This window comes from Grampus griseus (assembly GCF_964374135.1).
Source record: "Grampus griseus genome assembly, chromosome: 4".
NCBI classification, from domain to species: Eukaryota; Metazoa; Chordata; class Mammalia; order Artiodactyla; family Delphinidae; genus Grampus; species Grampus griseus.
Window position 1 is genome coordinate 37,743,479 of NC_138997.1, and position 14,842 is coordinate 37,758,320.

At 35.7% G+C, this 14,842-nt stretch overlaps 1 protein-coding gene across 2 annotated transcripts in view; it reads left to right on the forward strand.

Moving 5' to 3' along the window:
• Positions 1 to 14,842, forward strand: part of WDFY3 (WD repeat and FYVE domain containing 3) — a 232,575-nt gene that overhangs the window by 64,028 nt on the left and 153,705 nt on the right. Inside the window, exons 3-5 of one of the 2 annotated variants that reach the window (XM_082652754.1) lie at positions 2,672 to 2,795; positions 10,074 to 10,127; positions 14,011 to 14,120. In XM_082652754.1, the coding sequence (XP_082508880.1) occupies positions 2,672 to 2,795; positions 10,074 to 10,127; positions 14,011 to 14,120 (288 nt within the window). The remainder of the gene's footprint in view (positions 1 to 2,671; positions 2,796 to 10,073; positions 10,128 to 14,010; positions 14,121 to 14,842) is intronic. The other variant, XM_082652755.1, reaches the window with a different exon arrangement.

Below are 14,842 nucleotides of genomic sequence, written 5' to 3' on the forward strand. Positions count from 1 at the left end.
GCTGTAAATATCAGGATTTGTATGAAAAGTTAGTTGCATTTTTAACAGTGTATTATCCACCCAGCGTGAAGACTGCTTGAATAACCATATGTTTATGCTAAGAAAAGAGCTATTTATTTTATGAAGTTGTCTTACTCTTAGGATAACATAGTGCTTAATAATTCTTAGGAGCAAAATATACATCAGTATATTCTGAATAATAGGAATACTTATCTACTTTAAATCAGTTTGTCAAAAGGCTTAATAATTGCCTGAGCAAAATATACAATTGCTTTGTAAACACCTTCATTAGGCAGTTACATACTCATCTCTGGGTGGAAGTAGAATGGCTATTCAAGCATGTGTCCTTCCTCACTAGAAACCAAATGGTGTAGATATTTTATTTGATAAAGATAGTTGATGGTTTATTTTAAAAGATGCACTTTGAGTTGCAATATGTTATTTTTATATGGACCAAAAACTTAAAAAAGGAGGAAAGAAAGGAATGAATAAACTTTGTCATAATCAACTGTGAACTTCAAGCAAGGTTGATTTTAGTAACCAAATTGCTTTGGTTTGATATTAATGTAGTCTTACAGGGCTGTGCTTACTGGGCATACTTTTTAAGTCTGTGAGATAAATTTGGTCAATAAATTGGCCATTCTTTTTATTTTTCTAAGACACAAATTATTTAATAAAAACTTCAAGAGAGAGTGACGGGTAAAATCTCTTCTCCTTGAAAGTATGCTCAAATTTAAAATTGAGGCTTCTCAATTTCTAATCTATCTCCAATTTGTTTATTAAAGACTATGGGTATTTAGCAGGCGACATAGGTTAACTGTAAGCACATAACATTTATCAAAATATCAGCAGAAAAACAATTATTGAGGAGTTCCTGAAAAGAACAGTTTGTTTGTTCTTTGAAATAATTTAAAATTGTGTGTCAAGTTAAAGAACAGACTACCTGGCTAAAAGTATAACCTGTAGAACTGATTTATCATTTGTTTGATACTTTCAGCTCAATTTGAGGGTGATTGTAAGAAACATGTTGTCTATTGTAAGAATGTAAGAAACATTCCTATTACAAGGATATTATAAGTTGTATCCTTTTAATAGGATCCTTGGAAGAAAATCTTTACATTATGGTATGAAGAATAGAGGTACTTCGTTAAATATATGTTTTCCTTACCTAAGGACATTGAGAACCATGTAGTTCATGAGGTTTTCTCTCCTGTATGTTTGAGCCAAAATTCATGACTAAATATGGCAAATATAGACTTTTTTTCCCCAGTCTACCTCCCTAACCTTGGTTTTATTATTTGATTGGTTTTGTTCTTACTTTTTGTTTATATTCTCATATTATAATTTGTGTCCTTGCATGCTACCTAAACATTTTCTAGAATTTGGTTGTGGGGGCAGGCAGCATACAAACAAACAGCCATATTCAGGGAACATCCCTGTAAAAGGCAGGGTGCTAGCTTGGCAAGGAACACAATGACGGGTAAGATACGTTTCCTCCCTTTGCAGTGACATTTGAACAGATAACAAGAATATAAAATATTGTTTAGTTAATATTACAGTAGAGGGCTATCATAATAGTTTTAGGAGACACAGAATTCTCTTTTAGCTATAAAGAATATTTTTAAAAAAAAATATTTATTTGGTTGCGCTGGGTCTTAGTTGCAGCAGGTGGGCTCCTTAGTTGCGGCTCACCGGCTCCTTAGTTGTGGCAGGCAGACTTCTTAAGTGCGGCTTGCTGGCTCCTTAGTTGCCCCATGTGAACTCTTAGTTGCGGCATGTATGTGGGATCTAGTTCCCTGACCAGGGATCGAGCCCAGGCCACCTGCATTGGGAGCATGGAGTCTTATCCACTGTGCCACCAGGGATGTCCCACTATAAAAAACATTTTTTAAAACAATATTCCAGGATGCATCCAGTTATATAGCTATTATAATACTATTTCTTTTCCTATGACAGTCTGTCCAGGTTTTAGTTTTTTCATTCTCTTTGCTTGAACCTATGCCAGTTTAAGAATGATTTATTCTAAAGTTCATCTAGTGTAGATTTTTGTAAAGACAAGTGTATTTCATGACCCTTTCATTCATTTTTATTCTAGTCTTTTCGTTAAGTCTTGTTTTGGGAATTATTATGGTTAGAATTCAGAAATTCTGAGGTATAAGATGAGTTTAGTAAATTCTGTATTCAGCCCAGGACTTAGCATTAGATAAGTCCCTGCTTTTACCATTATATTTTCTAAATATAAACTTTAGAAGTTTATATTTTTTATAACTTTATATTTATTTATAAATATAAAGTTTATATAAAGTTTATATTTATTTATAAACTTTAGAAGTTTATATTTATTTTCTAAATATAAACTTTAGAAAATATATTTACATTATATTTTCTAAAGTTTATTAGTAAGTTTGATTTAAATTTTATAGATAACTGGTCTTTGGCTTTTAGATTTTGTTTATTTAATTATTCATTCAACAAATTATTTTACATGTATAAGAAAATGTGGTTAGATGGCATTTATTGAAAGAGATATGTTTTAAACTTATTCAGATCGAAGTAACTATGCAAGGATACTTTCTTTTATTTGATTTTCAAGTCATACCACACTTTGAAAAGCACATAATGAAAGAAAAAAGTTGACAATGCTGTATTAAAATTGTTTTTCTCATCACAGGTTTTTGGAAATGCTCCGCCAAGTACAATGACAGAAAAATTTTCTGATCTTCTGCAGTTCACAACACAAGTCTCACGACTGATGGTGACAGAAATTCGAAGGAGAGCATCAAACAAATCCACAGGTATTTTTACAGAAACCAGCAAAAACTAATTTATTAGAATGGACAGTTTGGTAAAAGTGGTGTCGAAATCTAACAAAAAATTGACCTGATTTTAAGCACATGGATTTCAGTACCAGTCCCCATTCCCATTCTTACTGTCATATTCTTACTGTCAGCACCTTTTACTCTCAAGTGGAGTAGTTCTACCCAAGGCTACTTTCCTTGGACCACTACCACCCCTGACCTAACCCTTTTAACAGCACTCTGTTTCCTTCTGAACAAAATCCAAATTCCTAGCATGACATTCAACACAAACTCAGGACCTGGAAATACATATATATACCCACCATTTTTGCATACCCTTTTTAATTTCTTGTTTCCTTTTTCTATATTTCAACCAAATCATGAGTTACTTATAGTCCCAGACATTTCTGTGCTCTTTTTTCTATCCTTGTGATGCTTCATTCAGGAAGGAGCATCTCCCCGCGTCTTAGTACATCTAAATCTTCTCAGCTTGGATTAAGTCACACTTCCTAGATAGAATGTTTCTTGATTTCCTTAATCAAAGGAAAAGTTTTCTCTTCTTAACTACTCAGCTTCACGAGTGGTGTTTATATATGTATCTTTATCTTTCTATTAGACCATAAACTATTTATGAGTCTTTGTATAACCTACAGTCTTTATTTACCACAGTGCTTTACACAGTAGGCCTTTTATAAATGCTGCCTGAATAACTATTCTTATTCATAATTAGGTAATTTTAAACTTCATAAAGTATCATCCCATTTAATCAAGATTAAAATAAAATTTTTTGATTTTAATTACCATTACTCATTTTCTAAATTAGCAATATGTTTGAAGGATTTTATCTTAATTTTTATCTTGTTGCTTTGGTTTTTAGTGGTTGAGTGATCGCTTTCCTACTGAAGCATTAGACCAAGAAATCAATAATTTAAGTTTTGTTTCTAGTGTCTCTTTGAAAAATCACTGATCGTTTCCACCCATTGAATTATTATCTTTCCAATTGTAACGGTAATGCCTTTGTTATATAATACTTTTTTTTTTTTTTGCGGTACGTGGGCCTCTCACTGTCGTGGCTTCTCCCGTTGCGGAGCACAGGCTCCGGACACGCAGGCTCAGCGGCCATGGCTCACGGGCCCAGCCACTCCGCGGCATGTGGGATTTTCCCGGACCCAGGCACGAACCCGTGTCCCCTGCATCAGCAGGCAGACTCTCAACCCCTGCGCCACCAGGGAAGCCCTATAATCCCATTTTTTAATTTAGTTTTTACTTTTAGTTTTAAAAGTATATAGGTGCATGGTTTTAAGGGTCAAATAGTTTATAGGTTTATTAAAAACAGTATCTCCCTTCCATCATCCTGGTTCATCCTCATTTTGCACTCCTAAGATACACTGACTTTTTACGTCTCTTAACTTTTTTTGATATTTACCTCTGTGTCTCTAACTAATGTGCTTATACTGTGTGCCCTTGATTTTTCATATTTAGATACCATCTCCAGGCTTACCACAAGAGAAGTGAGACTTTTAAGCTCACCACTATCCCACAGATTCTCACTTCTATATCCCCATATCATTCTATCATAATTTGATTAGATCAGTATTCATTATATTATTGTGACTGAAAACATTATACAAAGATGAGCCATATGATATACTCTGATTACTCTTTCTTTCTTGAAAACTTCTCCCCCTTTATCAATCAGAGTTAATAATTGCCTTTTTTTAAAAAAACTAGTTTTCTACATTTTCATTATGCATTCTTCCCCTACTCCTCTGTTTTTCTGAATTTCCCCCAATATCATTGAAGACATCAGATATTCTGTCAGTTTCATCTTCTTGCAAATAGCTCTTCCAGAACCTTCTGTTCTGCTTTAATCTGTAGTAGTTGCTCTCTAGGCCAGCTGGACAACTGTCACTTTTTCATCTTCACTCAGTTCATCCTGGGATGTTTTTCCACTTCTTTGGGATAGAGTCTCTGTTTCCAAAATCTCATGTCATCTTTTTTCTCAAATTAACTTCCTCATTTTTGGTAAAATATTTTTTCCAGCAGCCTCCTGAAAAAGGATGCAGGGCAGTTATTATTTTGGTTTTTGGATTTTGTATTTGTTTTTAGAAATCTGTGAGTGAGGGCTTCCCTGGTGGCGCAGTGGTTGAGAGTCCACCTGCCGATGCAGGGGACATGGGTTCGTGCCCCGGTCCGGGAAGATCCCACATGCCGCGGAGTGGCTGGGTCTGTGAGCCATGGCCACTGAGCCTGCGCGTCTGGAGCCTGTGCTCCGCAACGGGAGAGGCCACAACAGTGAGAGGCCCGCGTATCACCAAAAAAAAAAAACATTAGAAATCTGTGAGTGAAAATTCCTTTGACTCTTGCTATATAAAATGAGTTCCTTCCCCTTAACCATGGAAGGTGACAAGCTTTCAGGTACGGGGCTTAGAACAAACTTTATCACATCATACAGGATGGCTTTATTGCAGAAAGGGGAACTTGTAGAACCAGGCTTCAACAAGAGAAAAGAAGGCACAGATCCATCACCCTCGTTATCTCACAGAAGTGTGCTTGGGATATTCCCCACCCAGAGCATGAATGCAATCATAATGGTGAAGAAACACCGTTTGTGATCTAAGCTGTTTGAGTACTGAATCTGAGTTCTCATTGGATGTTTCTAGGAGTTGTTTGAGAATGCTAACTGTTTAGTTCCAGGAGACTTGGGGGCTCAGAGGAAGCTACAGGCCCTCCCACAAGGAGTGGAAGCTACGCGTGTCATAGAAAATTAAGCTTGGGTGCAGCACCTCTGGGAACATGGTCAGTGGGTCCTTCTCCAGGCAGCCTAGGTTGAACTCCCAAGGTTATTTTGAAAATCTCTCAGCTCGCATTACATTTATCCTCCTTTCGGTGGATATAAGGTCCTAGATTGGAAATCATTTTATTTCAGAATTTAAAAATAATTTCTCCATCATATTTTAGATTCCTATACTCCTAGTAAGAAGTCTGAAGCTACCTAAATTCTCCATTCTTTCTCTGTGGCCTGTATTGTGTGTGTTTGTGTGTGTGTTTTATAAAAGCATTTAGAATCCTCTCGTTGGCCCTCCTCTTCTAAAATTTCATGATAACATGCCTTGGAGTGGACCTATTTTTATTCATTATGCTGAGTACTCACTGGACCTGTTTAGTCTGGAAATTCATATCCTTTAATTTTGAGAAAGGTTTGTGAATTGTTTATATAATAATATCCTCCCCTCTGTTTTCTCTTTCTTATCACGTGTACCCCTAAGACTGTCCCTCTCATTTTCTTATCTTTCCTCTCTTATTTTCTGTCTTTACTTTTTTACTCTCTTTGCTAGGAGAGCTTTTTGGTTTTACCATATATTCCTTCCATGGGTTTTTTTTTTTTTCCCCCATTTGTGACACGATACTTTTAATTTCTAAGAGATTTTTTTTTCTTTTTTATTGATGTCTTTTGCTTTCCTTTCATGGCTTCTCTTAACTCTCTGAGGTTTCTTTTTCTTTTCTTTTTTTAAAATTTCTTTTCAGATTTTTATCTTCCTCCACAGTCTGTTTCTTTCAGGTAGTCTTTTTTGTTACTTTATTTTTGTCTCTTTTATATTGGAGAATGTCCTCCCGTGTCTCATCCTTGGCCCTCTACTGCTGTATAAGAATGGAATCTTGGAAAGTTGTTGGGTAGCTTTGTAATTGTGGCTGGAGCTTGCCTGGGCCTCAGCCTAGGGTCATTTTGCTGAGCCATTCTGTTGACCATCTTTCCCTTGAGCTAGACAGAGTCCCCAGAGAGGAATGTCCAGTGTTTACTTAGACAGTATATGTCTGACTCTGAACATTTTAGAAGCCAGTGTCTGAGGACCCTCAACATTTAGTATCAATACATAAGCTTCTATTTTATCTTCATGATGAGCCCACAACTGTGCCTGGTTTAATGTCATTGTCCCCCCTCCACCCCAATCCAAACATCCTCTGTTTTTCTTTTTAGTGAATAAATCTCTAGTCTACTACCCACACAGTAGTGGGGATCTGGGGGTCTAGCTGCTCTTACACAGACTTCACCAGTCCTTCTGTGTACAGTCCCACATTTACTTCTGCTTCTAAAGGTACTTAGTGCCACCAATTCCTGAGCCTCTTGGAGGTTGTGTTGTAGTTAGCTGCTTTTTTGTGTTTTCCTTGTACTTGCTTTAAGATTCTAGAGTCTGCTAAATCAGTTCCCACTAATTTCTCTGCTGTTTTAGTATCCAAAACGTTGTTGTTTTCACCTTTCCTATTTTCTTTGTACTTATGGGTTTATGATTTTTTTTAAAAAATCCTTAAACAACAATTTTAGTGGGTGTATTAGTCTGCTTGGACTGCCATAACAAAAATATCATAGACCAGTATAAAACAGGAATTTTTTTTCACAATTCTAGAGGCTGAAATTCTAAGAGCATGGTGCCAGCATGATTGGTTTCTGGTGAGATCTCTCTTCCTGGCTTGCAGATGGCACCTTCTCAATGTGGCCTCACCTCCAGGAGAGAGAGCTCTCTGGTGTCTCTTCTTATAAGGGCATTAATCCCATTATGAGGGGCACACCCTCATGACCTCATCTAAACCCAATTACCTCCCAAAGGCTCCATCTCCAAATACCATCACATTAGGAACTAAGGCTTCAAATATGAATTCTGGGGGGGCACAATTCAGTTTATAGCAGTGAGGTTTCAGGACAGAGAAGAGATAAATGCATGTGCTCAACCTTCCATCTTTAACAGGGGACCCATTATGGAGTCTTTGGAGCAACAGCCATTAAAGTATTTTTAGATTGAGGACAAAATCTCTTAATCAGAAGCTGTACGTTATATGAATTGATGTATGGATTTTAAAATGAGGCAGTTTTAATTATATTTGTAGTCCTTGAAGCAAGTCTGGTGAGAGATGGTCAAGATAGTTTAAGGTAAACTTCCTGTCTTTTCCCTTCTCCACCAGAATGGGATTGCATCCTTTTTTTATCTTTATTGATTTCAGTTGTTCCTATACAAGTGAAAAGTTTGTCTTAAATATAAGATTTCTGTGTTTTATGCCTTTTTAGCTATTTTAAATAGGTAGTATGAAGGGAAATTTCTTTGTCACATGTTGACTCCTGTCATTGCATTTTCTTTTTTGAGTGACAGCCCTAGATTAGAAAAAAAAATTCCAAAGCTTATTTATACTCTGTTCACTGTTGCTGTCTTTATGAATACCTAATCTGCATGTTTGTAGAAAAACATTTTTCTACATTGGAGATTTGTTTTCCTAAATCTCTTTACAGTTTTATATCCATAGGGAAATAATGAAGAGTGTCTTAAATGGAGGAGATGTCTCATTGTTAATTACAATAATAGTTACATAAGTTTTTTTTTTTTTAAACTTTCTATTTTGAAATATTTATGGACTCACAGGAAGTTGCAAACATAGAGAGAGCCCCTTGTGCCCTTCCTTCTTCCATTGGTGACATACTGTTTGCCAGGTATTTTAAGATACATTTTTTCATATCATGTGATTCCATGTAAGTTTTAGTTTTAAACTTTTGAAATTCGTTAACTTCAGAATCCAGTGAGATTCAATTCAATTTTGTGTAAGTTTTACCTCCACAAGAGAAACCTTTCCAAATCACCCTATCTCAAATATAGATCTTTTATCCTGTATCTCCACACCAGTGAGTATTTATTCAGTCACCTTAAATACTTCCTTTAGAGGTTTGGAGTCATCTGAAAGTACCTTGTTTATTTACTTATTTAATGTTATTGTCTCTTGTGTTCACCCCTGTAAAAGAATGCTTGTCACAGATTAGGTGCTCAAAAAATTTTTTACTGATTTTGACATAGGATTTCTCTGTGCTCCCCCCTACCCCATTATGCTTTAAGAGTTAGAAGAGTGTTAGAAAAGCCAGCTTACTGATGTTTAAGAGAGAAAAGCATAGTTTTGGAGTGTCTCCTCTGTCAGCCTTGAAGAACTCTGGCCTTTGGAATCCTTGTTCTCTTCTTTCATTTTTAGTTTTGAACATTGGAAGTTTCTTTTGATCAGTGCTGTTATCAAAAGTACTTCCATGGAGATTTTTTGATATTTTGATTTTTCTAGTAAAAAATTCTAGATGTTGAGGATCTAGGTACATCCTGAATCATCTTTCTTCTTGCATATCCCATTCTAGTTTTCCGATTGATCAATTGATTTCTATTGTGGTAAAAACACTAACATTAGATCTGCCCTCTTAACAAACTTTTACATGTACAGTACAGTAAATTGTAAGTACAATGTTGTACAGTAGATCTCTAGAACTTTTTCATATTACACAACTGTAACTTTATACACATTTATCAGCAACTTTCCATTTCTTCCTCCTCTCAGCCTTTGGCAACCAACGTTCCACTTTCTGCTTCTATGAGTTTGGCTGCTTTCAATACCTCACATAACCTTTTATTTTATAGGAAGTTTTCATTGAAAGTAATTTTTGTTATGATTTACATGAACATAATTTTTCTCCAAAAAGAAGCAGGTGGAATGAGTCCTCTATTATTCTTTTGAAAATTGGCTCTATCTGTTGTGCATCAGAGAAAGATTATTTTTCCAGAGCTCCTCTGAATTCGGTGTGAAATACTTACTTTGTTTGTTACCTAATCACCATTCACATATCAAGTCTTTTTACCAGATCACTTCTAACATTCATTGTAGATATCTCAGTAGGAACCATGCTTATTGGCAATTATATTGTTTAAATCTATCCATCAGAAGTTAGTAAAAATGGAAAATTTTAGGTAGGTCAATGCAAAGTGGGTACATGGGCTGATTTGTAATACAGTAGTCCTCTTCTCTCTGTCTCTCTTAATTCTCTTGGTTATAGCCTCCCTGTGGTTTTGTTAAAAATCTATAGTGACTTTCAACTAATTTGAAAAAATATATAATTTTGTAGCCATATTGTGTACAGGACATGGCTTAAGACTTTTCCCTATCTCTTCTAGTTATTTGTTAAGTTCAGCCATGCAGTCTGTTTAATTCTAAGGTCAGTCACATGGTCGATTTTACGTCATTGAAAGAGAAAATTCCCACCTGTGTAAAAATAGTATCTTCAGTTTATTGTTAATGACTTTGCTGCATGCTAGGTACCACTGTTAAGCCCAGTGCTGTAATGCCCACTGGGCAGTGGCCCAGTGATAGAGAAGCCAAATGATGCTGACCACAGTTGGCACCTGGTGCAGCATCTTGTGGTGGGATTAGTATAATGTAGTGAATCCCCAGTTAGACAACCCAGCCTTTCTTTTTAAACAGAAAAACAGTGTGCCCCGCTGTCCTCCAAGGATTTCAAAGCCACAACACCTTCAGGTAATTTCATTCCCAAGGTGTGATGATGTATTATCAAATTGAAAGAAGCATGGAAGCTATGAGTCCTAATACTATTTTTCTCACTAACGTGGAAGTGGTTTTTTTTGGAAGGGAGGGGTGGGAATGGGCGTTTAGGGCTTGGTTTCTTCGTTAATGAAAAAAGTGTAATAGTACTATTGATGTGTCTCACATTATCATCCTGAAGCATAAGTTTGAAAATGACTATGCTTTAAATGGACTTTGCAAAAGGAAAAAATATTGTATTACACTTATTATTAACACGTTTTGTGTTCTGGTTGTTCTGAATGCAGTCTAATTGAATTTACTTACACTCTCTCAGTGTAGACTGGGAACTTAACATTTCCTTTAAAACCGTCTACATATTCTTATTTAATCTAATAATGAGCTCTACTAACTTCATTTCTGCATTTTTTGGCCTAACTATGTGTACTGTAATGCAGCATGAAAGCTAAAGCTTAAATCAAAATGATTGGCAACTCTCAAGATGGGCTGATATTAATATGTTCTTTTTATTATAATCTTAAGTTAAATCAGTCTTTAAATTTGTATTTGTTAAAAATTGGTGAAAATAAAAGATCATAATGCTCTATTTTTTGACTAGGAGCGTTTTTCAAAGTTTTAAGAAATTGTGTGGTTTATGGAGGTTTAATATGTTGTCTACATAACTTTTTAAAGATAGCACTAAATGTTACATACTTTTACAATGAGCTTCTTGATTTATTTAAAATGAAAACTCGGAGATCCCATCAAGTTGTTTTGTATGGCAACTTACTGAAATTAGTAGGTGAAAGTAAAATAGTTCTTCTGAATATGTGTGATATGTAAAGATAGTCTATTTGATCAATGAGAGTTTCCAATCTCTCCTGTATTATTCAGCCACAACTATTGTCAAGACTTCTTTGTGTGCACCTGTAATTCAAAGCCAGATAACATAATTATACATTATTGCTGATGTAACTGAAGTCTCTATCTTCTTCTCAAAAAGAGCAGTTGTTATTATTAAGTTGGTAAATTGTTAAAGGGACACCATTAATAATTATACTGTCTTGATCCTTTTCAAGGTTTATTTTCATACGTATTATCTCATTTCATCAGCTCAGCAATCTACTGAACTGTTGTAATGTTTAATAACAAATAGGACATTTTTGAAAATACATTGTCTTTTCTTATCTTGAGGAATATCTTAATGTTCATTGTCAACCAAAACGAAAGAAACCACACACTTTTGTAAATGCCATTGATCAGATAGATATATGGAACTGTTTCAAACCAAGAGTACATTTTTGGTGTTTTGGTTCTCAAAATAACCATTGGCATTCATTGTTCATAATTGGCAACTTGTTGAATAGCAGTGAAAAAACATATTTGTCCAAACTTCTTTTAATGTTAATAGTGTTAAGTACTATGGGTGGAATCTGGAGTCACTCAAAATGTGTCTTATCTGTAGGTTTCTAGATTCTCTACCAGGGAGATAAATTTGTTTATCTTTTAAAGTAGGCTTAGTTCTTCAAAATATTTTTTTCCCTCTGTGAGAGACATAGGTGGTATTGATCAGTTGATTTACCAATCAATGTTTCTTTTTTTAATGAAATAGAATTTCATTACATTTGTGTAATTGTAAAATAAAGCAATTTGAAGACTGCAGGTGTTTTTTTTTAAGATGTTGAGTTACGAAATTGGAAATGCACAATTTCAAACCAAAGTCGCCTGGTTATGAAGAAGCCTAGGAAATGAAAACATAGCATGTCAGCCTTTGATTAAGAATTTTAGCCAACTGGTAAGGAGCTGTTTTCCTTACATGAGCGTTTAATTACTATCAAGGAAAGACTGCTCGTGTTATATAGCAAATGGCTGGGGTCCATTGTAGGCTTGCAGGAAAAATTTGCAGGTTAGTTTTTGCCAATGATCTTAAACCATGGTTGCTAAAGATGGTTTCTCAATGGCATTCTTTGTTTTCTTCTTTCTCTATTTAATCAGCCTTGAACATTGCTTTCTTTGTATTACTCCCCTTTGAAAACTTTCAGGAATCTCTGTTACCCATAATAAATGCAAACCTCCTGATGTTCTTGAGAAGTTGAATTCAATGTGTCCTTCTTTGATCTCCCTGGGTTGATTTATTCACTCATTTAACAGATGTTTATTGAGTGCCCACTTATTGCCAGTGATGTGCTCCATACTGGGGATCAGCTCTGAACAAGGCTGACAAAGTCTGCTCCCACGGTGTTTGTTTTCTAGAGAGGGGCAAGAGACTGTAAAATCAGTGAGCATGAATACAGTAATTTCAACATTTACCAGATACTGAATACCCGAAGTAAGCCAGGGTTCTGTTGACTTCTCTTTTCCAGTAAAAATTTTTTATCACTATCTTTTACAGGCTAAGCAGGCTGGATTTGAATATAAGTTCTGTCCCTGATTCTAGGCAAATTACTTATCCTCTCCATTTCTCAATTTATATTATAATAAGGGGTCTAAGAATAGAAAATAACTTACAGGGTTCTACATAAAGATGAAATGAGTTGAATCTGCAAGCACTTAAAACAGTGTTTGTTGGGCTTCCCTGGTGGCGCAGTGGGTTGAGAGTCCACCTGCCGATGCAGGGGACGTGGGATCGTGCCCCGGTCCGGGAAGATCCCACATGCCGTGGAGCAGCTAGGCTCGTGAGCCATGGCCGCTGAGCCTGCGCGTCCGGAGCCTGTGCTCCGCAACGGGAGACGCCACAACAGTGAGAGGCCCACGTACTGCAAAAAAAAAAAAACAGTGCTTGTTGTACAGTTAAGACTCAGTAAAAATAAGGTATCTTAAAAAATTTTCCTTTAACATGTTCTTTCAAATGGAAGTGTATAAAGATGAAATATGTCCAGCACAGTATCATGTGTAAGTTTTGTATCATTCAATTATTGAATAAAACACTTTTATCTTGATTGTCTTAAATGTCTTAAAGGAAAGAATACCTCTAAAGTAACCTAAATTCTATTCTACATCCTGTGTCTTTATGACGTGTGTTAAGTATACATTTAGAAACTTAACATGTTGGTTTACAGTGAACACATTGGACTTATTTTCTGACTTTAATTCATCTACTATTACAATGTAAAAATTGATGAACTCTGTGCTGATAAAATTAAATGCATGGTTAAGGATTTATCCATTTTCCCTTATCCTTAAAAACATAATCAACTAAGTTGACTTTCAAAGATTCTTCCAACACTACAGTTCTATGAATGACTCCCTCACTGTTTATCTCTTCCTAATGTCAGCTGTTCAGGTCACCCCTTGTATCACTGAGCCAATCTCCTAATTTGTTTCCCCCATCAATCTCTTTGCCCTTAAAGTTTGTCATACACATCACTCTAAATTAATAGTCTTAAAATAAGCCTTTCAACATCTACTTTGCTCAAGAAACTACATTTGCTCCCTCCTGCCCAAAGAGTCAAATACAGACAGCCCTTAGCTTACCTTCCTTCGTAAGTAGGCATTTTCTGTCGCTACTATTGATATTAGACTCTAATTCTCAGCATATGCTCTTCTAGAATGTGAACCCTATGTTATTACAATTGTTCCTCTTGATCATTCCTCTAGCCACACTTTTGTTTTAATACAGTGTGCCTAATCTCTCTGTTTCTATCCCTCCCTCCCAGTTTCTAGAGAGACTTGTTTTACAGGCAGGTTTAACTCAAATTTCCCCTGTTCCATGACTCTTTTTGACTAGTTTGTGACGTACCTTTTCCTAAAATATATAGGTTGACTTTTACATTTCTGTATTGATATGATGACATCTACATATACCATTAAAACATTGCTCTCTTTAACATATTTTGTACGTGATTTCTCTCCACCTAATGACTTTCCTTTGGTTTTATAGAGGCTGCAAGTCGGGCCATAGTCCAGTTCTTGGAAATCAATCAGAGTGAAGAAGCCAGTAGAGGTTGGATGCTTCTGACAACAATTAATTTGTTAGCATCCTCTGGTCAGGTAAGTTCTTGGCTTTCATGTTTGAAGCGTCTTTTTATCCTCTTGGGATTTTGTGAAATTAAATTTATCATCATATCCAAATAAGATTTTATGATAACCTGTGTATTCTTCTAATTCTTCTTACACATTATTTCATGCTTCTCACAACATCTCTATAAGGAGGTTAATGTTTCCATTTTACACATGAGGAAATGCTTAAATTAGAACAGTGTTTTCCATCTTTGTCACATCATAGCACACATAGAGCATGGTACCATTTGTACAGCACACTGGGCAAAAAGATGGGCTACCTGTGGCTGAAGGGAAGTAGCCCAGGAACTGCATTTCTGTAACCCATGTTAGGGAAACTTTGACTTGGAAGAGTCATCTAAGATTCATCTAAGGTCACTTAGCTAATAAGGAATAAGTGACATGGAAAATACTTTAAAATTTTTCTAACTTTTATGCAAAATAAGGAAATATTGTCATTTTCAGGATAATACATATTTCCTTCCTACTTGATTTTTTCTGGAGATTGCTTTTTTTCCCTTTAAATCAGGTTGAAGCATCTGTCATGATACACATGGCATGTAGTCATTTATGTGCTGTTTGAATACCCGATTTGTGACCTGTGATGTCTTGGGAATGAAGGAAGTTTATTCAGCCTTCTAAAATCCAGAGTATAATTACCTTCAAAGTCCACACGAATCTTGAGAATGACTATTGTCTAAATTACTATGGGC